This window comes from Microtus oregoni, unplaced genomic scaffold (assembly GCF_018167655.1).
Source record: "Microtus oregoni isolate MIOR12 unplaced genomic scaffold, Mior012 000016F_ref0000370, whole genome shotgun sequence".
NCBI lineage: Eukaryota > Metazoa > Chordata > Mammalia > Rodentia > Cricetidae > Microtus > Microtus oregoni.
Genome location: NW_024543075.1, coordinates 28,529,658 through 28,553,033, shown reverse-complemented (window position 1 = coordinate 28,553,033; position 23,376 = coordinate 28,529,658). Strand labels below are relative to the sequence as shown.

Below are 23,376 nucleotides of genomic sequence, written 5' to 3'. Positions count from 1 at the left end.
CTTCCTCTGTATCTGTGGGTTCTCTACTCTTAGATTCAATCCACTGTAGACTGGGGTCATCTACTGTATTAGAGAGACAGAGACAGACAGAGACAGACAGACAGACAGACAGAAAGACACACACACACACACACACACACAATAAGCATCAGCTGTCTGCTTCCTGACTGGGATGCCTTGTGACCAGTTGCCTCTGCTGCCGTACTGAAGCGCACCTTTAAACTGCCGGCCAAAATAAACCCTACTTTCCTTAATTGCTTTTGTTTGCTTTTCACTACAGTCAGGAGACCAGTGGGACACAACCTAGGGACATTTGTCTTTAAGGTGAAAAAAAAAATGAAAGATCAGTAAGGTGTAAGTAACTGGCACCCAAGCTTCAAAACCAGCCCAAGGCTCTCAAGGCTTTTCTAAACCTCCAACCATGTTCATCTAAGAGCCCATGGTTAAAATGAGATGAGGATGTCTCTGCTCCATGGGGCAGAGAGTAGCGAAAGCGGCATCTGAAGATGTGCGTAAGATAAAAATGAGGTAGATGCAATTAAGCCACAGTGACTCAAGGCCCAGGATAATAAGGGTGGGGTACGGTTAAATACCATTCTGAGTCCCTCCAAGAAAGAGGCTCTGAACCCGTAAGAGGACGGGCACTTTTTTATTCACCACTCGGGGAGCTGCAGGCACAGGCCACAGGCCAAGAGCCTCAGATTTTGTGGGAGATCCCCGGGCAGCACCTCACCGCCTAAGTCCCGCTCCACAAGCTAGTCCAGGACAGCAAGTGAGGGAAGAGGCGCGGCCTCCTCGCCTGCGTCGGAGAGCGCCACGTCCCTCTTGGCTAGGTCTTCCCCAAGCTCCTTCGCGTAGGCTCGTCCCTGGACCAATTTACCAATGGGCGTCCTTCGTGATCCGGGGCCGGACCAATTAGCGACCGTCGGGGGGCGGAGGCAGTCACCATGGCAACCAGGAGGCGGGCGCGCAGGAGGCCGTGGAATAGAGCGCGGCAGAGGGCCGTGGGCTGGGAAAGACCGGTGTGCGCGCGGCGGGCATCAGTCGCCTTAGCCTCGCGCGGAGACCCTGCCGAGAAGGTCAGTGGCGCGGAGCTGGGTGCAAATCCCGACCTCGGGGGAGGCTGGGCGGCTCCCGGGAGAGAGGACGCAGGTCCTCGCCTGCCCTGCTCAGGCTGTGAGCTTAGAGGGCCGAGTTGGGGGCGGGCAGGACTGGGGAGGGTCTCCTAGCTGTAGCCCCAAGCGCCAGGTTCTCTCTACTGCTCCTTTTGCTGCGGGGTACCTGGGCTTTCTTCGGGGTCAGTGGCACAAGCTGGCGGGGTAGGTGTTGGACTCAGACTGGGGCGGGGTCGGTGGGCGAGTGGGATGCCCACTGGGTGAGTGCTCTGGACCCGTCAATTCCGTGTAGATGATCCGCCCCACCAGTGCCGCGGAGCTAAGGTAGGCCCAGGAACAGCTCTTCCCAGGAGTATGTGAAGCCAGCATCTCTGCCACTAAGAAGAAAGTTCATGCCGTCTGTAGTATCGTTTGCCCCAAAGTGACAAATCAGGCGAAAGAGGAGCCCTTTCGATTTAGGGGAAGAGAAAGATGATACTTTCTTGTTGCACCTGCTGAATGTTAACTCAGTGGGCTGATGTGGTTATTGTGGTTGATGCAGGCAGCGGTCTTACATGGCAATTATTTTGCAAGATCAGAAAGGGGTGGAGGGAGAGAGAACGAAAATGAAGAGGACCCCTTGTTCTGTTGATTTATACCTTTCATACTGGTTAATGTACCTCGTACACAAATTGAATGCTATTATCTAAGTTTCTTACTTAAGGCTCTGCTAAATTTTTGGATGAATAATATAAATACCCCTCTCCCCCCAAAAAAACACACCCTGATTTTAACAAAAGGCAGGAAGCTGTGACTCACACAATCCCAGCTATTAGAGGAGCCCGAGGCAGGAGGATCTTTTGAGCACCGATCTTAGGAAATTGATACTAGCTTGGGGAGCAGTTCACACACACACACACACACACACACACACACACACACACACGGTTTAAATGAAATTGTTATAGTACGTTATGTTTGATTGTGGGATTTTCCTATAGGAAAGCTTTGAATGTTGCGTGATAGCCCTAAAGATGACTGTCTGAAAGTCAAGAGGCACAGGGTTTATCAGGCATTTGTTCCAGATAGCCTTTGGCTATTTGAATTGCTTCTTAAGGTCTTCCCTGTTTGCTTTTGTTAAGTAACTGGACTCTAGTAATACGCAGATTATTTTATCTTTCCTTCTTAGAGATTGCATCAGGAGTTTTCCTCATTTAAACTGTGATATAGTTTTATAAAACTCAAGCAAATTCAGCAAATAATAAACGAATGTTCCAACACATGTTCTTTGGTTAACACAATTAATAGTGTAGAATATTAAAATCATGGAAATATAGAATTACAAATGAAATCTCAGTGTCACTCTAGTTATTAGGTAAGCACAGAAACTCTCCAACATCTCATTTGTCTGGTGTGGGTCAAAAATTCCTTTCCGAGAGCCATTTAGATGGCTCAGTGGATAAAGGCTTTTGAGGCAAGCCTGATGACCTTCTGTCTTTGATCCCTGTGGTCCATATGGTAGAAGGAGAGCACCAACTCCTGCAAGTTGTCCTCTGACTTTGCCACAAACATCATAAATAAATTTTAAAAAACTCCTCTCTGTGTCCTTGTGGGTTTACAGATGCTGTTTTTATGCTCTTCTGATTTTACCCACCACCCCGTGGTGGAGCCCCTGTTGTGTTTACTTCTCTGTTCTCCCCAGGTACTTCATAGTGTGTGTGTGTGTGTGTGTGTGTGTGTGTGTGTGTGTGTGTGTAGGCCAGAGGTGCCTTTCAGTTCCTCTATCACTTTCTACCTTACGTTTGAGACCTGGACCTCACCTATGTGGCCTGACTAGCTGGTCAAGGAGTTCCGGGAATCTTCCTGTCTCTTTTTCCCTAGTGCTGGATTATAGGCACGCAGCCTGCCTGGCTCCTTATGTGGGTGGTTGAGATTCAAACTCAGGTAGGTCCTATGCTTACGTGGCAAACAGTTTACTGACAGCCATCTCCTTAACCCCTGCGTCCCCACCTGCCATCTCTCCAACCCTCACACAATTTGTATAGTCTTTCAGAATACTTTTTGTTTGTTTGTTTTAGACAGGATAGACTCAGACCCTCTATGTAGCTCAGGTTGGCCTGGGCCTCGCGGCAATCCTTCAGTCTCGGCCTCCTGCGTGCTGGGGTTATAGATGTGCACCACCAAGCCCAGCTTTCAGCCTGCTTTGTGCCAAGTTGGTTTGTCTTCCCTAAATAGAATTGGAAATGAAATCCCAAGAAGGCAGTTAGGGCACTTCAAATCAGTGGTTATTAATTATGGGCATTTGTTCTAGTGTCTTTGTTTTGGGGTATGTTTTGTATGTCTTTGCAGCCAAATGGTAGAATAATAAATGTTAAAATGGTGTCCTGTTGTCTAAGGACCCTTTAGTGGCTAGTGTCTGCAAAATGTTTCTTTGGGTATTTGGGAGCCGGAAGGATCAAGTGCCAGTTTTTTATTTTTATTTTTTAACATATATTGAAGGGGCTGGCAAGATGCATCTGAGGGTAAAGGTGCTTGCTGCCAGGCCTGATGATTTGAGTTCAATCCCCATCACCATGGCAAGGTGGAAGAAGAGAACTGAGTCCTCCAGGTTTTCCTCTGACTTCTGTTTGAATGTCATAGACCTTGTATCCATATACATGAAGTAAATAAATAAATAAATAAGTAAAAAGAAAGAAAGAATTCTTAAAAATGATAATATGTGGGCTGGATAGCTGGCTCAGCAGTTGAGAATGCTAAGTTTTCCATAGGCTCTGTATTGGGTTCCCAGTACCCATGCCCAGCAGTTCACAACCACCTGTAACTCCAGTGCAGCAGATCTGACACCCTTTTCTGGCCTCTTCAGGCACAGGTTCACGTGCATGCATGTGCGCGCGCAATGTGCGCGCATGCACACACACACACATACACACGAATAAAAGTTTAAAAAATTAAAATGGGTTGAAAATAATTTATATTTTATTAATAAAATTTGATAAATTTAATCTTATTTAGTTTTTTAAAAGGCATGTTTTATGTAGCCCAGGCTGTCCTGGAACTCAGTGTGCAGCCCAGGTTGGCCTCACACTTAAGGCAGTCCTCCTGAATTCTGGGAGTACAGGTTGTAGCCATCATGCCCAGCTTCATTCAGTGTTGTGGTTAGGAAAGTCAAGGCTCAGAAACTCAAGTCGCAGACTAAGGATCCAGCTCGGGAGAGAGCTCTTGCTTTAGCATCCATTCTATTCCTGCGCAGGAGTGGGGAAAGTGGAAGTAACTGGCAAACCAATGAATGAGGCTGGGGTCCAACGAGCTGTTTCTTTCTTTGTTTTTAACATGCTGTGCTGTGATGTGGGATTTCCCTCTGTATGCTCATCAGTGTTATATTGAAGTCATGTACAAAATTTAACCTGCATATTCGCCTAAACAGATATCTGTTACTAAAATTGGAAGAGGCTTGATTTGCTTCTTTTCTTTGCAAACCTCATAGAAAGACTTAGACATGTGTATCTTGTATGTAGTAGGGTTTCAGAAAAGGCTTTGAGTCTTTGGAATGCCCTGGTTTTGATCTCTGTGGCAGGGAGAGATGGCTCAGTGGTTAAGTGCACTTGCTGCTCTTGGAAGAACCCACACCTGCTCACAATTGCCTAACTTCCATTTCAGAGGCTCTGACAACCCCCTCTGGCTTCCACAGGCACCTGCATGCATATTGTGCACATAAAGATAAACAGGCACATGCACATAAAATAGAATAACAACAACAACAGACCTGTGACAAACTGGGTCAAGCTAATTAAAATATTTTAATGTTTATTTTGTGTGTGTGTGTACCGTGTCAGAGGACAACTTTCAGAAGTCGGTTCTCTTCTTCTACCATTTGGGTTCTGAGTCTCAGGTGTGTTGAGCTTGGTGACAAGTGCCTTTGCCCTCTAGCCATCTTCCCATCTCCAAGCTAATTGTTTTAAGGTAGTGGTAAGTATAAAGAAATACTTAAAATTAAGAATTTGCTAATTCTTCCATGACAATCCCCCTTTTCTTCTTTTATGTTTTGCTTTGGTTTGTTTTGTTTGTCTGGTTTGGAGCAGATTTGGGATGGGAGGAGATGGACAGAAACAGAATGCCTTATGTGAAAACCTCAAAGAAATAGTAGAAGTTAAAAAAAGAAGAATTTGTTACTTTTTAATTTTTTTTTTTGAGACCGTCTCATTTTGCCCAGACTGGGCTCAGACTCACTATATAGCCAAAGATGGCTTTGATGCTCCTGTTTTCTCCCTCCAGCTGGATCAACAGGCGGATAGCACCATACCTGACTTCCCAGCTAGAGACTTAACAGAATGAGTTGTTCTTGGGGCTGGGGATATGCCTTGAGATTAAGAGTCCTCTTTGCTCTTTCAGGGGCTCTGGGTTTTTGTCACCATGGTAACTCACAACTGCCTATAGCTCTAGTTCTGTTCTCCAGGACTACCAGGTGGCACACATGTATGTTACATGCAGGAACTCACACATATACATAGAATAAAAACAAATATGTTTAAAAAAAACAAAGAAAAAGTTACCCTGTGTCTTAGTCAATGTTCTAGTTCTGTGACGAGACACTAGCACTGTGGTGACTCTTACAAAGGAAAGCATTTACTTGGGGCTAGCTTACAGATCCAGAGTTTAGTCCACTGTCATCATGGTAGAGTGTGGTGCTGTGCAGGCAGATGGTGCTGTGGAAGGAGCTGAGAGTTCTACGTCTGGATCCACAGGCAGCCGCAAGAGAGAGCCACTGGGCCTGGCTTAGCTTAGGTTTTTGAAACCTCAAAGCTTACCCCATTGACACACTTCCTCCAACAAGGCCACACCACCTAATCCTTTCAAAGAGTGCCCCTCCCTAAGCATTTAAATACATGGCAGCCATTCTCTGTGTCATGAAGTCTATGTCGTATAGGCTATGTCTATGGTGAGAAAAACTAATGCTCTTATCTTGAGTTCTGGCCAGTGTCATGCAGCTTAGGTATTGTAAATAGAATCTGTTTGTTCTAGCCTTTGACTGTTTATTTTACCAGTAAACTGACAGGTCATAAAAATGTGATACTTCTCTCTTTCTTTTCCCTCCCTCCCTCCCTCCCTCCCTTCCTCCCTCCCTCCCTTTTTTCCTTCCTTCTCCCTTCTCTTTTATTTATTTATTTTTTTCCATTTTCCAAGACAGAATCTCTCTTCATAGCCGTGGCTATCCTGGAACTCACTCTGTAGACCAGGCTGGCCCCAAATTTACAGAGCTCCTCCTGCCTCTGCCTCCAGTGCTAGGATTAAAGGCACAGGCTCCCTTGCCCTGCTAATTTGATACTTTTCTTTCCTACTAATTGTATACTATGTATATAATAGCAGGCATTCTTATGTACTGTTCCTACTGAATAAGGATAAGTTTATAATTCATTGTTATATTTAATCTCTCTCTCTAGACTCTAGAATCCAAGAGTCAGTTTTCCAAGAGAAAAACATTGGACAAGGAGCTAAGTAAGACCTGTTCTCCACAGACTTAATATTGTATAGATCATCTTACCACTTGAGATCTCAGTGGCCTCATCTGTGGAAAAAAAGAAAAAAAAGAAAAAGCTAAAACCCCCAGCCTGTCTGAAGGTAAGTGTTTGGTTTAGAACTGTCTTTGTGAGAAACAAAAACAGCTACTGCCACCAACGAGAATAAAGCACAGGGAAGACAACATGGAACAGACGTAGTGGAAGCCTGGTGCTGATGGTGGTGGTGGTAGTGGTGGTGTACAACCCAACACTCTGGAGGCAGAGGCAGGTGGATCTCTGTGAGGTTGAGACCAGCCTGGTCTACAAAGTGAGTTCCAGGACAGCCAGGACTACACAGAGAAACCCTGTCTCAAACAACCAAAAATAAATAAAACAAAAACAAAAACAACCCCCCCCCAAACAATAACAAAAACAACAAACAACAATAAAACAAAATAACCCAGAAATAACCCAGACACAGTGGTGGCTTAAACACACACAATTTATTTTCTTGTTTAAAAGAACTTTCTTTATGGGGGGAGATGCAGAGAGGAAGTAAAGACAGAGTTTCACTGTGTAGCCCAGGCTGGCCTTGAGCTGGCAGCAATTCTCCTGCCGTAGCCTTCTGTGTGATGGGATTACAAGTATTCAGCACCACATCTGGCTTAAAGTCATTCTTCTTTTTAAAAAGGAAATTAATTTAGTGTGTGTGTGTGTGTGTGTGTGTGTGTGTGGTGTACTCATATATGTGTTCCCACGAGTGCCCTCAGAAGCCAGAGGCATCTGACCCCCATTGAGAACCCAGCACAAGCACTGAGACTGGAACTTAGGTCAGGAGTAGTGTCTTCCCTTAAGCACTGAGTCATCTCTCTAGTCTATAAAATAATTGTTTTTAAATTTAAATTTTATTTTATGTGCATGTGTGTTTTGCCTGCATTCATGTCTGTGCGCCATGCATGTGCCTGGTGCCCCAGAGACTGGAGTAGGGTGTCATATCCCCAGAACTGGAGTTACAGGGGTTTCTGTATAGATGCTGGGAGCTGAACTTAGGTACTCTGGAAGAGTAGCCAGTGCTCTTCGGGCTGAACCATCTCTCTAGCCCCTAAAATATCTCTCTCTCTCTCTCTCTCTCTGTCTCTCTCTCTCTCTAAGATTTATTTATTTATTATGTATACAGTATTCTTGGTATTCTGTCTGCAGGCCAGAAGAGGGCACCAGATCTCATTACAGATGGTTGTGAGCCACCATGTGGTTGCTGGGAATTGAACTCAGGACCTCTGGAAGAGCAGGCAGTGCTCTTAACCACTGAACCATCTCTCTAGCCCCTAAAATATCTCTTGAAGTCATAGTTCAGAATAGGCAGAGTGACTTCATAAAGTAGTCTGAGAGACCTAATCTCCTAGTTCTTGATCTGTTGCCCCTAAGTTTCCCGTAGTTCTCAAAATCAAAGATGGCTGCCAGACCTCCACTGTCACAGTGGGGTTCCAGGCAGCAGGAGAAAGACAAAGAAAAATGCATTCTGTCTCTTTGGAGACTCTCTCAACTGAAAACTCAGGCTTCAAAGAAGCATAGCTGGATATGTGACTACCCTCGATAAAGTGGGGTTTGTACCACTAAGAAGGAAGGAAAGACTTGGATATCAGTGGGGACCAGGAGTTTCTGCCTCAAGTAGAGAGGCTTCCTCCTCTCGCCTCTGAGCTTGGGGCCTTGGCAGTGACTTCAATGATGGGTGCAGACCTCCGGCCTGACTACTGCCTAGAGAAAGAAATAGTCTGTTCGTTATATTACCTTTCTGTTATTTTCTTGGGTTACTGGTTTTTCCTTCTAACTCTTTTTTTTCTTTTTGAGATAGAATCTTGCTATATAGCCCTGGCTGGTCTGGAACTTAAAATACAGCCAGGGTGTTGAATGAACCTGTCTCTGGTGTTGTGATTCCCGGCCTATGCCCGGGTGCTTGGCTCTGTTTTTCTTTCATTTCGTGATTCATGACAGAGGCACTTCTCTCTTGTTTAGAGGTTCGTTCTGGTTATTTAAAAACAACCACCCATACACGCTCAGTGGATTTCTGTTGTGCAACTGATGGCTGTGTAGATGTGAGCTGACATTTATCCAGCTGCAGGCAGTTATGTAAGCCAGACACTAGGATGATAGAGACCTTTTTCCAAGGGTGTCACCTGACCCGTCATCAAAAGCTACTGTGATAAGTGTGTCCCCCCCCTTGGTGTATTTGCATTCAGGATGGTCACACAGCACACTTGCTTGCCTGCTTTGCTGGTTGTTTAAAGTCACTTAGCTTTTAACCTATCGATGAAATTTTTTTTCACTACTGGCCCTTGCATAATTTAAGTATACCATTTTGGGGGGCAGCATTAGAGTTGAAATCAGGGCCTCACAATGCTCCTCAAATCCTCTCTACATATACCTAGCCTCAAGACATGCCAATACTCTTTTTCTAAAGCTTTCTTGTAAACATTTACATACACCCTATTCTGTCATTTAAATAGTTCAGATGGCCAGGTGTTGTGGGACACAGCTGCAATCCTAGAACTTTGGAGGTAGGTAGAGGCTGGAGGATAGGAGTTGGAGGCTAGCCTGGGGTACAGTTGTCATTGTTTTGGTGTAAAAAAGTGAATTGAAATGAACAACCTTGAGAAAATGAAACAGCAATTCAGGGAATTTAAGTGAGGAAGGATCTAAAGAGTCATTCAGGAGTTTAGTGTTTATAGGCAGGAGATAAAGAGAGATTAAGATTTTATATCTATGAAGTGTGTTTACATTTTTACAAGCTCTTGTACTTTTCCTCTTAATACTTGGGCATGGCCAGGTATGGTGTTAACAACTTCCAACCGGCCTCGAACTCACTGTGGAACTGAAAATGACCTTAAACTTCTGACCCTTCAACTTCTTCCTCTCTATTGCTGGGATTGCAGGCAGGAGCCACCATTGCCTTATTTTGTGCAGTCCTGGAACTCTTAAGCAAGCTCTCTCCCATCTGCAGTGTTTTTGGAGCCTCCTCATTGGATTTAAAAGGCGTTTGATATTTGTGTCTATCCCTGAATACCACTTTAATATCTCAGCTTTCGTTCTGCTTTGGTGGTTTGACACAGTCTTACTCTGTAGTCCAGGCTAGCCTCACACTTGCTACCATCTCTATGTCTTAGCCTACTACATGCTGGGCTCTCAGCTTAGTTTAAAAAAATTCTTTTTTTCAGGGCTGGAGAGATGGCTTGGCAGTTAAGAGCACTGGCTGCTCTTCCAGTGGACCTGGGTTCGAGCCCCACCACCCACATGGTATCTCACAACCGGCTGTAACTGCAGTCCCAGGGGATCAGACACCCTCTTCTGGCCTCCGTGTGTACTACATATACATGGTGCATAGACATACATGCAGGCAAAACACCCACATTTACAAAACTCAATGAATAAATAAATAGAATTTGCCATTTTTTTCATTAACAGAAAATGGCTGTTTTGTGTATTGTTTTTAAAGTAACTTTCCCCCAAATTGCTTATTGAACCACCTGCCTTTTTTACTATATTAAAGGCTTCCACAGTGAGGAGGCATCTGTCCTCTTTATCTTTGCTTTCTGTTGTAATATCTGATGTGGGTACTTAACACATAAACATTTGTTTGAAGAAAACACACTTCAACCTTAAAAAAGAGCAAAAGAGAGGATTAAGGGAGGGAAAAAATTAAAAGAAAAAAATGAAGGAAGGAAAAAGATTCATAAAGACAGGGGCAGGGCTAAGAAGATGACTCAATGGATAAGAAGGCTTGGTGTGCAAGCATGAGGATCTGAGTTCAAATCCCCAGAACTCAGGTAAAAGCTCGGCAGGATCCCTTATGTACTTGTAGCCCCAGCCCTTTGGCCTGCATGTGAACACATGCCACCACACAGTATTCTCTCTCTGTCTCTCTGTCTCTGTCTCTCTCTTTCACACACACACACACACACACACACACACACACACACACACCACAGCACAGTTTATACTAACTGGATGACTGCTTGACTACTTGAGTGATTTCACAGCTAAGAAATCTGGCTCTGTGTGTGACTCAGAGCCTTGACTTGTTTTTCTGGACTTGGAACTTGGGAGGTTTGTCTTGGGTTTACTGGATCCCTAGGGGAAGGCTCTGATTCCTGGACTCATGCTTTTCATGTTGTCTTATCATGGGGCTAGGGATGTATTCATTTGTCAAGCGTTTGCCCAGCATGCACCAAGCCCCCGGTTCAGCTGCCAGCACCTTATGAACTGGCTGCGGAGATGCACGCCTGTAGTCCTAACCCTCAGGAGATGAAGGCAGGAAGATCAGGAGTTTAAGGTCATTCTTGGCTATATAGTAAGTTCAAGGCAATCTGAAAAAAAAAAGTCACATCATACTGCATGCTACTAGACTTGGTGGCTCCTGCCTGTGAGCTCAGCACTGGGAAGGAGGAGGCAGGAGTGCTTTGAATCTGAGGCCAGCTTGGACTGTACAGGGAGTTGAATGGATTTCAGGTTGTTCTGTCCTTAGAGAGTTTAGTGTCAGCCTGTCATGTTTGGCTCCATCTGCTGGTCAGCAGTTGGCACATTGTCTTCTTCAAGGTCTGTGTTGGAAGCTGAGGAATGATAAAGGAAAGATGGCCACGCCTACTGACCTGGTCGGGGGAGGAGACTGGGTTACCCCTCCCTTCCCTCAGCTCTCCCATGAGACATTCATACATTTCTCAGTTGATGGAAGTCTGTAAATGGATCTGTCACTTTTGACGTTGTGTTGGTGTTTCAGGAGATTTCTTTTCCACCTAATGGACGTGGACACTTTCCATTTTTTCTGGGACAGTGACAGTTGACATTTATCGAGTCTTTATTAAGGACCTAAGCAATGTTTAAGGTAATTGTTCTAGTTATATCTAAAATGAGCACGAAGAGATTAAAATCTAATGAGGGATATGTTTTAAGTTGCTTTTATTCTTTCTTCCTTTTTTTTGTTGTCATTGTCGTTAGTTTTTTATTATTTATTTACTTTTTGAGATAGGATGTCCAGGAACTTGCTCTGTAAACCAAGCTGGCCTCAAAATCATAGAGATCCGCCTGCCTCTGCCTCCTGAGTGCTGGGATTAAAGGTGTGCGCCACCACTGCCTGGAGAGAATGGTTCATTGATCAGAAGGAAGTAGGCAGGACTGTCGCGATGGCTCAGCAGGAAAAGGCGCTGCTGCCAGGCCTGAGGACCAGAGTTCCGTTCATTGTCCCAGGTGGTGGAAGGAGCGAACCAGCTTCTGCGGGTTATCGCTGATCTCCACATGAAATAAGAAATGAGAGGCAGTGAATATTAAAAGGTAAGGTAGATAGAAAATCCTAAAGGAGATGGTAGATTTCACATTTGGGGTTCCTGTGTTTCATTGATAGGATGGACACATGACGGTATGATATGTAGAAAAATAATGCTGCCAATGAAAACAGGGGCAGCCATACAAGCCGTAGCATGCACAGTTCCATTTTGCTTACTGAAAGCTCTTAAAGATTAATTTAGACATACAGATTTTCTGTAGCATTTACAAAAAGATGTATTTATTTTCCTTTTATGTATGACTGTTTAGCCTGCATGTCTGTATATGACATGCAGGCAGTGTCCAAGGAGGCCAGAGAGGGTGTCAGATCCCTGGGCACTGGAGTTACCGGCAGTTGTGATGCTCCCCTGTTTGTGTGCTGGGCCTTGAACCTGGGCCTCTGGATGAGCAGCCAGAGCTCTTAACTGTTGCACCATCTCCCTAGTCCTGTGTTTTCTTGTCAGGCCCCATCACCTGGAAGTTTCTGCTAATCCTATAACTGATTTCACACGCTTTGGTGCTGGAACTTTCTTGGTGTGACCATAAGCTGGCAGACTGCTTTCAGCTGTGTGTTCTTCCCCAAACTCTTTAAACGGTTTGTTAACCGAAAGCACCGACAGCTGTCAGCTGTGGAGGAACACCGCCAATCTGTGCTCTTTCCCAGGCGTCTCGTTCCTTAACTGCTCGCTCACATGATGTCAGAACGCTTCAGGAGCTAAGCTAACATGCTCGGCCGGTTGGGTCAGGTTCTTCAGCGTTCAGCCCAGATTTAGCCACTCTTCCTTAGCTGTGCCGATGCCTCTCCCACAAGAGCACACTATAACAACTTTGGGAGACTGCCCTGTAGTTTCAGATGTAATGTATCAGCGCCTTTGGCCAGCTATTTTTCTGATTCTCCTTCAGTGGAGTGCTCTAAAAACCGTTCATGGACTGGAGATGCAGTTTAGTGGGTAGAGAGCCTACTTGAACAGAAGAAGCGCTGGACCCACTGGATTCAGTGTTCTCGAAAAGAGGCTTGCACTGTGGACATATTCACAGTCGTCGCTGAAATATCTTGTATGGGATGATACAAATGAGCAATAAACAAGTTTGCAGGAACAAAAGGGAATGGCCTGGGACGTGGCTCAGTCTGCAGTGTGCTTGCCTAGCATTCTCAAAGCCTTGGGGTCAGTCCCCACTACTGCATAAGCTGAGCATGTCAGTGTACAGCTATCATCTCAGCACTCCAGAAGGTAGAGGCAGGGGATCAGAAGTTCAAAGTCATTCTTGGTTGTTTATATCAGTTTCTAAAAACAAAGAAACAATACATGAACATTTAAAAATATCTTTAAAATTTATGTACACTGATGCATACTTGTAATCTCAACATTTAGGAGGCTGAGGCAGGAGGGTCACCGTGAGTTCGATGCCAGCCTGAGCTATAGAGCAAGACCTTGTTTCAAAAAGCAAAAGCCCGTTCTCCTATGCCGGTCTCTTTCTCACTTCAGTGTTACTGTTTTGAGGCGTGTGAGAGAGCATCAGAAGTCTGTCAGTGTTTCTCCTTGACTCTAATCAGCTTTGCCCCCTCGTCCTGCGGTTCTGGGATCAAGCCCTTTGCCAGACACGTGCTGGATAAACACTCTACCCCTGAGTTCTATTCTCAGCTACGTTGCTGGAAGTTGTGAAACATCTGCTCCGAGTTAGGGGGGCACTGCTGACAGTTTGACATTTGCCCTAGTGATGGACACATCTGTCACATCAGCCAGTACCTGGGAAAACACTTCGGGGCTGTAGTCAGTTTCTGCTGCCCTCAGCTGTGCTCAGGCTTCTCGTAGGGAACTCTGTCTCACAATGTAGAGTAACATAACTTTGTGTTCTAGCTTCCTGTCCACCGTCTGGTAAAGCAGTTAGTGCCCACAAATGAGAAGGTCAGGTTGTTCCTCTCACAGCCGTGTTTGCCTCACCCAGCCGCTTCATTTCCTCTGCTTATGGAAGAATACTTGAATGCCAGACTATAACACTTTTTTTCCTTGGTAGGCCTGGAGATTGAGTTTAGGGCTCTGTGTGTGCCGGGCAAGCACTCCACCATGGAACTATGCCTGCAGTCCCTTGTCTGTGGCCCAGGATGGCCTTAAACCCTCTCAAGTCCTTCTGCCTCAGCCTTCTGAGTGCTATGGTCGCAGGCATGGAGCACTGAGCAGACCAGCAAGACATAGCAATAATGTGAAAAGTCTGAGGTTATGCCAGTAAGAAAGCCTGCAACAAAGTGTATGACATTCAGGTAGTAAAGCCCGTGTTGCTGTTACTGCCTGGACAATCAGTTTTTTCAATTAACTGAAAGGCAGTCCCTGATTTCTAAGTTATTAAGCTAAAGAATCATGTATTAAGTTGATAAGTACAGAATCAGTAATCTGAGTAAATTTAAACAGGGCATATTTGAATTAGAAGGCAGATGGGGCTGGAGAGATGGCTTAGCGGTTAAGAACGCTTGTTGCTCTTGCAGAGGACCCAGGTTTGGTTCCTAGAACCCACATGGCAGCTCACAATTGTCTGTAATTCCAGTTTCAGGGGATCCAGCTCCCTCTTCTGAGCTCCTCTGGTGCTACATGGATGTGGTGCATAGCTATACATGCAGGCAAAAACACTCATAAAATAAATAAATCTGGAAGAAAATTAAAAAAAAGAAGGCTAAGATTGTACTCGCATAATGGAGGCGAGAACTTCCTCCTAACAGCTGTCCTGTGACCGTCACACGTTCATGGCGGCACATGCGCACACACAGACACAATAAAATAACAACAAAAGGGGCAGAGGTTGTCAGCTGTATGTAACAGTGTGTGTATGTATGTACACGCATATCTTATCTATTAGCACACAAATAGGAAATGGAACTGGCTTAGCAGTGCTGGTTTCAAATAAAATTGGCCTAAGGTGACCTGAGACACAAAGTCACTCAAATAGTAAAAGGCTAGAAGATCTTAAATTTATATAACCTCATGCTTAAATAAAAATTAAAAGAATTATCAAGACAATTATGAAGAAAGCAGATCATGTTTTTTTTTTCCTGTTAGTGACAGAACAAAAGATGAAATTGCTAAGAATATAAAATTTAGACAATGCAAAGGTATAAAGCATGGCTATATAGATGCCAAGCATGGGTTACAAATTTTATCTTTTCTTCACATTAAAAACATTTAGCTGGAATTTTTTGCAGTATCCCTTTTTGTAAAATTGAAAAATGAGGCCTGGAGGGATGGCTCAGCCATTAAAGGCTAGGCTCACAACCAAAAATATAAGAGTTCGGTTCCCAGCACCCATGGCTGTACCTCCAGGTACCAATAAAAAAATTGAAAAATGATTTTATATCATGTAATTTACACACACACATACACAGAGGCACACACACGGGCCCACATGTACACACACACACACACACACACACACACATAGACACACATAGACACACATAGACATACACCCACACACCATCTCACTGTGTAGCTCACACTGATCTGGAGTTCACTGTGTAGTCCAGACTGACCTCAAGCTGACAGGTTTTCTGCGTTAGCCTCCATACCGAGCTGCAATCTGTCTCGATTTAAAGTGTTCGGTTGACTACTGTTTAGTACACTCTGATGTTGTACAGCTGTCCCCTCGATCTGCCTTAACAAATTTTCCTCCCTCTAAATAAATCCTTTCCCCAGTAGCCTTTACTTCTGCTTCCCTCTTCCATGCCCTCAACCCTGAGCAGTGATAATTTCCTTCTCTCGGTTTTTGCCTACTGCGGGCATTTTACCTGGACTGGCCTGTATAATGTATGTCCCTTTTGCTCTTGATTGTATTTATCATTGTATTTGATTTTTAAAACCACAGATTTCTCCTTAAAAAAAATCTCAATTTTTGACTTTTCAAAATTACTAAAGAGCAAAATAGCCTCTGGTTTTGAATGGCATATCATGATGAATTGTCTGAGCCGTGTAAAACTAAAACGGAACCCAGAATGAATGAATGCAGGCCCATCATCTTCTCAGCCTACACATTGCTCTTGTCCACCCACAGCAAGCCAGGAGTTAGGGCAGAGCCTCTGTTTCCAGAGTGTGGCATTTTCTTGGATTTGCCTCTTTTCCAGTTGTCTCTTGATAGGAACTTCCTTTGGTAGTCGTCCTATGCTGGTCTTGTGGTTGGCTTTTGTGTATGAGCACTGGTACCCAAGCCTCTTGCTTTACCAGTATAATGTTAGGCTTGCTCCATAAGCCTTGTTCAAGTAGAGGTTTAATTTAAAGGTTTTTGTAAATTGTTGAACCTAGTAGTTTTATATAGTTGGTTTGAGTACAGCAGTTTTATTGGTATTTCTGATTAGGTGCCAGAAAAGACCTCTGCTTTATCCACTTAACAGTAGCCCGAGAGTCCAGCTCTTCAAAGCCATCTCCAGAGTTTGAGGAAGAAGTCCACAGCGAAGCAAAACTGAGATTAAAAGTTCTCTATCTGAGGGATTATGGATAAATTCACACATGTGCTGTCCGAGTCATGTTCTTTATTCTTCTGTCTATTTTCTGTCTTCTTATTTTCTTCTGTGTTCTAATTCTTTCTAGTTCTTCTTGTTTCAATTCTCTGTTCCAGTTGCCCCTGCTTCTCTGTTCACCTAGCTTAAATACATTTTTTCTTCAGGAGGCTTAAGGTGAAAAGTTAAAAAAATTGTATGAGCTACATCTCATTGGTCATAGCACAATCCTTGGGTAAACGATAAGGAGCCGAGCCACTTACCATGGCAACACAAGGTTTCAAGGTTCCAGGTGTAAGACTGTGATCAGAGGCTGGGTCACAGTGCCCAGGTGAGACAAGCTACAGAGAGATCTGCACAGAGAGTCGGGTCTTACCAGTCAGACTTGGCAAGCGAAGAATTGACCCGATTCTTTTAGCTTGCTTTGTGTTAATAAACCTTGGTAGACATCTGCCAATCTGATATTGTGCATATCTGTAAAGTTTTTAACTTATGATCCATATACAGAAACATTTAGTCTAGTTTGAACTTGCTCTGAGTGAAAATGAGCTAGTTGTATGTAGCTTGTCTTAGATTGGGGGGAAATTGTTGTTTCCTTGTGTTTGTCTAATTAAGAGGAACAAGGCAGGCTTTTAAGTGTCTTACAGTCCTTGTTGGACAATAGACCTAGTTATGAAACATATCCTAGTACATTCTCTATATATTAAAGTTATAGTGCTTAATGAGAAGTCATCTTCCTGACCACCCAGGGATATATGTGCCCATAAGATTGAGATGCAATCATGAGATTACATGTACTATGGTGCAGGTATTGGGGAGACACCATAACTACTTTTGCCCATGTGAAGTTACAGACAGGAGCAATGGTTTCCTGAATCAGTGGTCCCGTAGGCCTTGCCTGGATGGGATTCTCCTCCATCAGAGAATCACTCCTCTGGTGGGTTGACATCTGGACATTAGTTGTCACCTGCTGCAACTCCCACAGCCTCTGACACCCACAAATTTGATAGTGGGATTTATAAACTTAAAGAATACTGAGATTGAACTGGATGTGGTGGTCCAGGCCTGTAAAAGGCAGGAGAATCAAGAATTCAAGGTTATCCTTGGTTACACAGAAAGTTGAGACAAGCCTGGCCCACATGACCCTTATCTCAATAAAGGACCAGTAGTAAGGTCTAGAGAAATCCCCCAAGTTAGAGAAGTTCCGTGGCTGGTTTGTGATGACACAGCTACCTACAGGTGTGCCACAGCTAGCACTGGAGTGTAGACCTAAAGGGTAGTGGGGAGATGGCTTAGCTGGCAGAGTGTTCATTGCGCAAGAATGAGGATTTGAGTTTGACTCCCAAAACCTACATAAAAAGCCAGGCTTGGTGGCAAATGCTTGTAATCACAGCAAAGGGGCAGTGAAGACAAGTAGATCCCTAGCCAGCCCCCTAAGTCTACCTAGCAAGCTCTAGGCCCCAACGAGAAACCTTGTCTCAGAAAACAAGGTGGACAGCTTGTGAAGTCTCTGGCCACCACATGCACACACCCCATCCACATACAAAAATGGGAACAAAGAATATAGACCTAAATTTGATTATGCCCTACTGTTAGGTATTAATTTCTATTACTACATTTGGCTCAGTAGGCTGCACCTCCCCTAGTGCAGGGGATGAAACCCAGGGTCTTATGCATATTTGGCAAGTGCTCTATTGCTCAGTTACACCCCCAGTCCCTAAACTACCTTGAAGATAAACATTCTAAACAGTAGAGCAGATGAAGGTGATGTGATGAAGGGCAGTGGTTTCTGTTGCTTCAGAGTTAGCTGTAGGGCTTGATAAAAGAGATTGTGGAGCCCTTCCCACGTCTCTGGTTTACAAGGTCTGCATAGGACTGGGAATTTGCATTTCTTCCAAGGAGCATCAGTCACTTCGGGTCTCAGCCCTGCTCTGTGACTTCTGTGTACCGTTTCTGTTTCCTGTACACCTCTCTCCATGCTTTGCATGTTCTTAGCATTATTCTTGATCTGATCCCTAAGATAAGCCTTCATGTAGTGTCAGATAGTGATCGTTTCTGATTCTTGCAGGAGACCTAGAGCTATGAATAGTTATGAAAATGGAATAAAACTTGAACTACAGTATTCAAAATATTTGAAACCCTTTACTCTTTTGTTTTAGCCTCTGACATCCTATTTGTGAGAGTTGAGCATAATAATCACCACACTACAAAAACCTCTTCAGCGTCCTACCTAATAGACACACACTTTTTTGTTATTGTCTTTTTGAAACAGTCTCTTCTATATAGTCTGATTGGCCTGGAACTTGGTATGTAGATTAGGCTAGCCACAAACTTGCTGCAAGCCTCCTGCCTCTACTTCTTGAGTTCTTTGATTACAGGGGTATGCCATCATACTTGGCCTATTTGGTATTTTATTGACCTATTTATCTGAAAGCAGATATTGGCTGTTTATGGTTTTGTTTTGTTTTGAGACAAGGTTTCTCTGTATAGCCCTGACTGTCCTGGAACTCTTTTAGACCAGGCTGGCCTCAGACTTATTACATTTGCCTTCTGAGCGCTGGTATTAAAGGCATGCCCTACCATTGCCTGGCTGTTTTTTGTGTTTGTTTTTGTTTAGTTTTTTAGATTCATTCATTCATTCTCTGAGTGTGCATATGCATCGGACATATGTGGCGGCCAGAAGACAGCTTTCAGTGCTGAGTTCTCTCCTGCCATCAATATGGGTCCCAGGAACCAGACTCAGGCTGTCAGTCTTGCTAGTAAATGCCTTTACCCACTGGGCCATCTTGCCAGCCTGGCTGGTTTTCCACTTTAAAAAAAAATTGTTGTTTGTTTATTTTTAATACTTATATATTTTATCTTTGTCTGTCTGTACATTTGCATGCCGTACTGACAGAGGCCAGAAGAGGGCACCAAATCCTCTGGAACTGGAGCTGCAGGTGACTGTGAGCTGTTAGATGTCTCTGAACATCGCAAGTGCTTTCGACTGCTGACCAGCTCTGCAGCCCTTTGCTTTATTTGTTTTTAAAGATTTATTTATTTTTGATTTTATGTGTATGGATGTTTTGTACTTGTGTGTATTTGTGTACTACACGCATGCCTATGGAAGCCAGAATTTTCTTTGGAACTGGAGTTTTGTACAGTTGTGAGCGATCTGCTAGGGACTGAGTTGGGTCTCCTGGAAAAGCATCAAGTACTCTTAACTACTGAGCAACTTCTGTAGCCTCTTGTATTGAGCATTTGGTAATTAACTTTTTTTCCTGCCTCTTCTGCTTCTTTTTTCCTTTCCCTTTCCCTCCCTCCCTTCCTTCTTCCCTCCCTTTCTTCTTTCCTTCATTCCTTCTCCCCCCCCCCCCCCCCCCCGAGACAGGATTTCTCTGTGTAACCCTGGCTGACCTGGAGCTCACTCTGTAGACCAGACTGGCCTTGAATTCAGAAATCTGCTTACTTCTGAGTGCTGGATTAAAGGCATACACTATCACCACCCAGCTTGGTTTCTTTTTTCTTTTCATGTTTTTAGTTAGTGTACAGAACGATGGGTTTAATTATGACATTTTCATAATCATCATTGTGTTTTGTTTCTGTGTGCTCCCCACTGCCCCGTCCCTTTTCCACAAATGCCCACTTTCTGGTTTTATGTCACAGCTGTGTAAACACAGGGTTTCTGTGTTGATCCCTCACGTGACATTAGACGGGCAATGTTTTATATCCACCACTCTTCTACTTTTATCCTCTCGTGTCTACATCTTTTCTTCCCCCTTACCCACCCTCCCATGTTACCCTCATTCCTCATTCCCACCAGAGTCTAAATGTTTACTTTCTTTTGTTTATCTTTTGATGCAGCTTCTCTGTACCCAGAGTGGCCTGGAACTTAAAACTACGTAGACCAGGCTGGCCTTGAACTCGTGGCACTCCTCCTGCCTCAGCTTCCCTCATGCTGGGATACAAGAATGAGCCACCGTGTCTCACTTTCAAATATTTCCTTATATATGCAGTTTAGAAGTCAAAGTTTGGTTTCTTGTGTTTTTTATTTTGTCTGAAAAATGTTTCTCCCTTAATTTCCTTTCTGCCTCTGATTATAGCTATGCACCACCACACCGGGCTCTGTTTATTTTGAGACAGGGTCTTACCAAGTATCCCATGCTGGCCTGGAACATACAATCCTGCTTCAGCCACCAGAGTACTAGGATGATAGGCCCATGCCAACTCACAAAGCTCTCTCCTGATTTTCTTTGATGATGGATTACAAGCATCAGTTTTTAAAATTTATTTTCACCTCATTTCCTAGAGGCATTTTTTTTTTTTTTCCATTTGGCCTCTTGGGAATGAGTGTCTGAATGTGGTGGCTATGGCACCGGGATGCATGTCACAGCCTTGTAGATCTTTCCTGGACTTTGCTGGAATTATGTCTTCATTTCAGATGCGGTGGAAGATCATCCAGCTGCAGTACTGTTTTCTCCTGGTTCCGTGCGTGTTTACTGCTCTGGAAGCCGTGCCCATAGATATAGATAAGACCAAAGTCCACAACACTGAGCCCGTGGAAAGCGCAAAGATAGAACCACCAGTAAGTGGATCGGAATAACTAAATGACTTCTATGGTAAGGGAGTATGAGGATGGCTGCTAACTGACTCACAGGTGAAATTCTGTGAAGTATTGCAGATGTTGACTGCGCATAGAATCCCATATTGAGCAACTGTTTCTGAAGGGTACTGGGCAGGAACCAGGTGATATAACACTGGCCACTGCTATTTAGTGTAGTTGGTATGTAGATTTATTTTAATGTGGCAATAATCATCCAAAAAGAGAAATACGGTTAATTTCAAAAGAGGGAGGGATGATCATGGGGAGAAACTATTTTTCCCCCCAGAAATCCATTCACACCACTGAGTTGTTGTTTTTCATTGGTGGGAATGGATCCTGGAGCCTGTAGATTCTAGGCAAGCACTCTACCCCTTAGCTACATACCCAACCTTAAATCTTCACTTGCTAGACCACACAGGACATTTACACTTATTTTATAATAAGCCGTGATATTGTTCCCAATTCAGAACACTTCCTGACCACTGAAACTGTCAGAGGACATTCTGTCATGGTGCCATTTTGCTAGAAGTTGCTTTTCAAGATGCAAGTCTTTCTGTTCAGACCAAGGCAAACCTTCTGAACTGTGGCTGTTTCTCATTCGAAGGATACCGGGCTTTATTACGATGAATACCTCAAGCAAGTGATTGACGTCCTGGAAACAGATCAGCATTTCAGAGAGAAGCTCCAGAAAGCAGACATAGAGGAAATAAGGGTAAGTGGAACTCAGCTGCAGGCATGGCTAAAAACTCACACTGAGAGGTAGATCAGACGGGTGGATCTGGGCTGTTGTGTGTCAGAGGGGTAGAAGACAGACATGTGGCTTGTATGAAGCAGTGGGAAATGACAGGAAGGCATCCTTCCCAGCAGAGATTATGTCAGAGCTTACCTGTAGAAGGAAGAGGGAGGGCTGGAGGGTGTATGAGCCCAGCAGAGATTATGTCAGAGCTAACCTGTAGAAGGAAGAGGGAGGGCTGGAAGGTGTATGAGCCCAACAGCAAAGGCTGTGACTCATGCCATGTATAGGAAACACTCTGGACTTAGAAATAGAGGCCATGAGTGGCCAAATAATGGTGTTGGATTCATGGGCCAAATGGCAGGGAGCTGTGGACAGCAAGTGCAGTGGCTTGGATCATGTTCTGAACACAGCAGGACATTATTCCAAGCTGAGGAGCGGGTTAGGGCCTGAGTCTTTGGTCAGTTCCATATTAGCAGATAAGGTAATGAATGAGCTGTACCTCATATTACTGCAGCAGGTGCAGCCGTTTGCCTCCATCCTAAGAATACCGTTATGTGTGATGTCCTGGTCATACTGAAAATGTACAGTTGCACAGGTTATACGGGACACTATTCCGTTATGTATTTATGCACCATGGGTTTCAATGTGTGTGTGAGTTCTGGAAATAATCCCTTACCTGGGGGCTAAACTGAGGAAGGGCTGTTGTAGGTTTTAACTGTTCATCAGTTGAGAAGACATTTGAGTGATTTCTGCTGATTTTGGCTAGTCTGAGTAATGCTGCCATGAACAGTGATGCTCAAGTTTCTGTGTTAACGTGTTTCAGCCTCTCAGTGAGTCCTGGGATGGAATTGCTGGGTCACATGCCCACTCTGCTTTTAGCTTTTAAAAGAACTGCTTAGAAGGAGTAGTTCGTTTCTGTCTTTCAAGGCAGGGTTTCAGGTAATCCAGGCTGGTCTCAAGCTCACTGTATAGCCAAAGCCTTTGAACTCCTGATCCTTCTGCCCCCACACTTCAAGTGCTGGGATTCTAGGAAGGAGTCATCCCAGCTGAAATGAGACTTCTGAGAGGAAAGCTTTTATAATGTCGAATTTATCCAAGTTAGCCAAACTACTGCTAATTTAGGATAATGCTATTTAAAAACAATTGCTTTCATTTTTAATGTGTGCACGTTCTACTTGTGTGTGTGTGTCTGTGCGTCATGTGCACGCAGTGTCCGCAGACATCAGATAAAAGTGTTGGGTCCTCTGGATCTGGAGGTACCTATGGTTGTGAGCTGCCATGTGGGTCTGTTGGAAGAGCAGCCTGTGCTCTTAACTGCCGAGCCGTCTCTCCAGTTCCTACAATGCTATTTTTACTCTGTCACCTCAGGTCTCAAATGGAATATACTAGGTAAAATTAATTTATTTATTTTGTTGACAGAGCGGGAGACTGAGCAAAGAGCTGGACTTAGTAAGTCACCATGTGAGGACAAAACTCGATGAACTGAAGAGGCAAGAAGTAGGAAGGCTGAGAATGCTTATCAAAGCCAAGCTGGATTCCCTTCAAGGTGGGTTCTGGACAGATGGGGAGGGTGCGTCCAGTACCTGCTTGCTGAGGCTTGGTTTACATAAAGTGCCTATAGCATGCTCTTCTATCTGCGTGGTATGAATGTATTCACGTGTGTGCCTGAGTAGTGT

General features: G+C 44.2%; 1 protein-coding gene across 3 annotated transcripts in view; it reads left to right on the top strand.

Moving 5' to 3' along the window:
* Positions 1-951: 951 nt before the first annotated feature.
* Nucb2 (nucleobindin 2) overlaps positions 952-23,376 on the top strand; it is a 34,255-nt gene continuing 11,830 nt past the window's right edge. Inside the window, exons 1-6 of one of the 3 annotated variants that reach the window (XM_041666683.1) lie at positions 952-1,079; positions 6,533-6,710; positions 11,361-11,465; positions 20,803-20,946; positions 21,569-21,676; positions 23,120-23,246. In XM_041666683.1, coding sequence (XP_041522617.1) covers positions 11,457-11,465; positions 20,803-20,946; positions 21,569-21,676; positions 23,120-23,246 — 388 coding nt within the window. In that variant the 5' untranslated portion in view covers positions 952-1,079; positions 6,533-6,710; positions 11,361-11,456. The remainder of the gene's footprint in view (positions 1,080-6,532; positions 6,711-11,360; positions 11,466-20,802; positions 20,947-21,568; positions 21,677-23,119; positions 23,247-23,376) is intronic. The other 2 variants (XM_041666684.1, XM_041666685.1) reach the window with 2 other exon arrangements.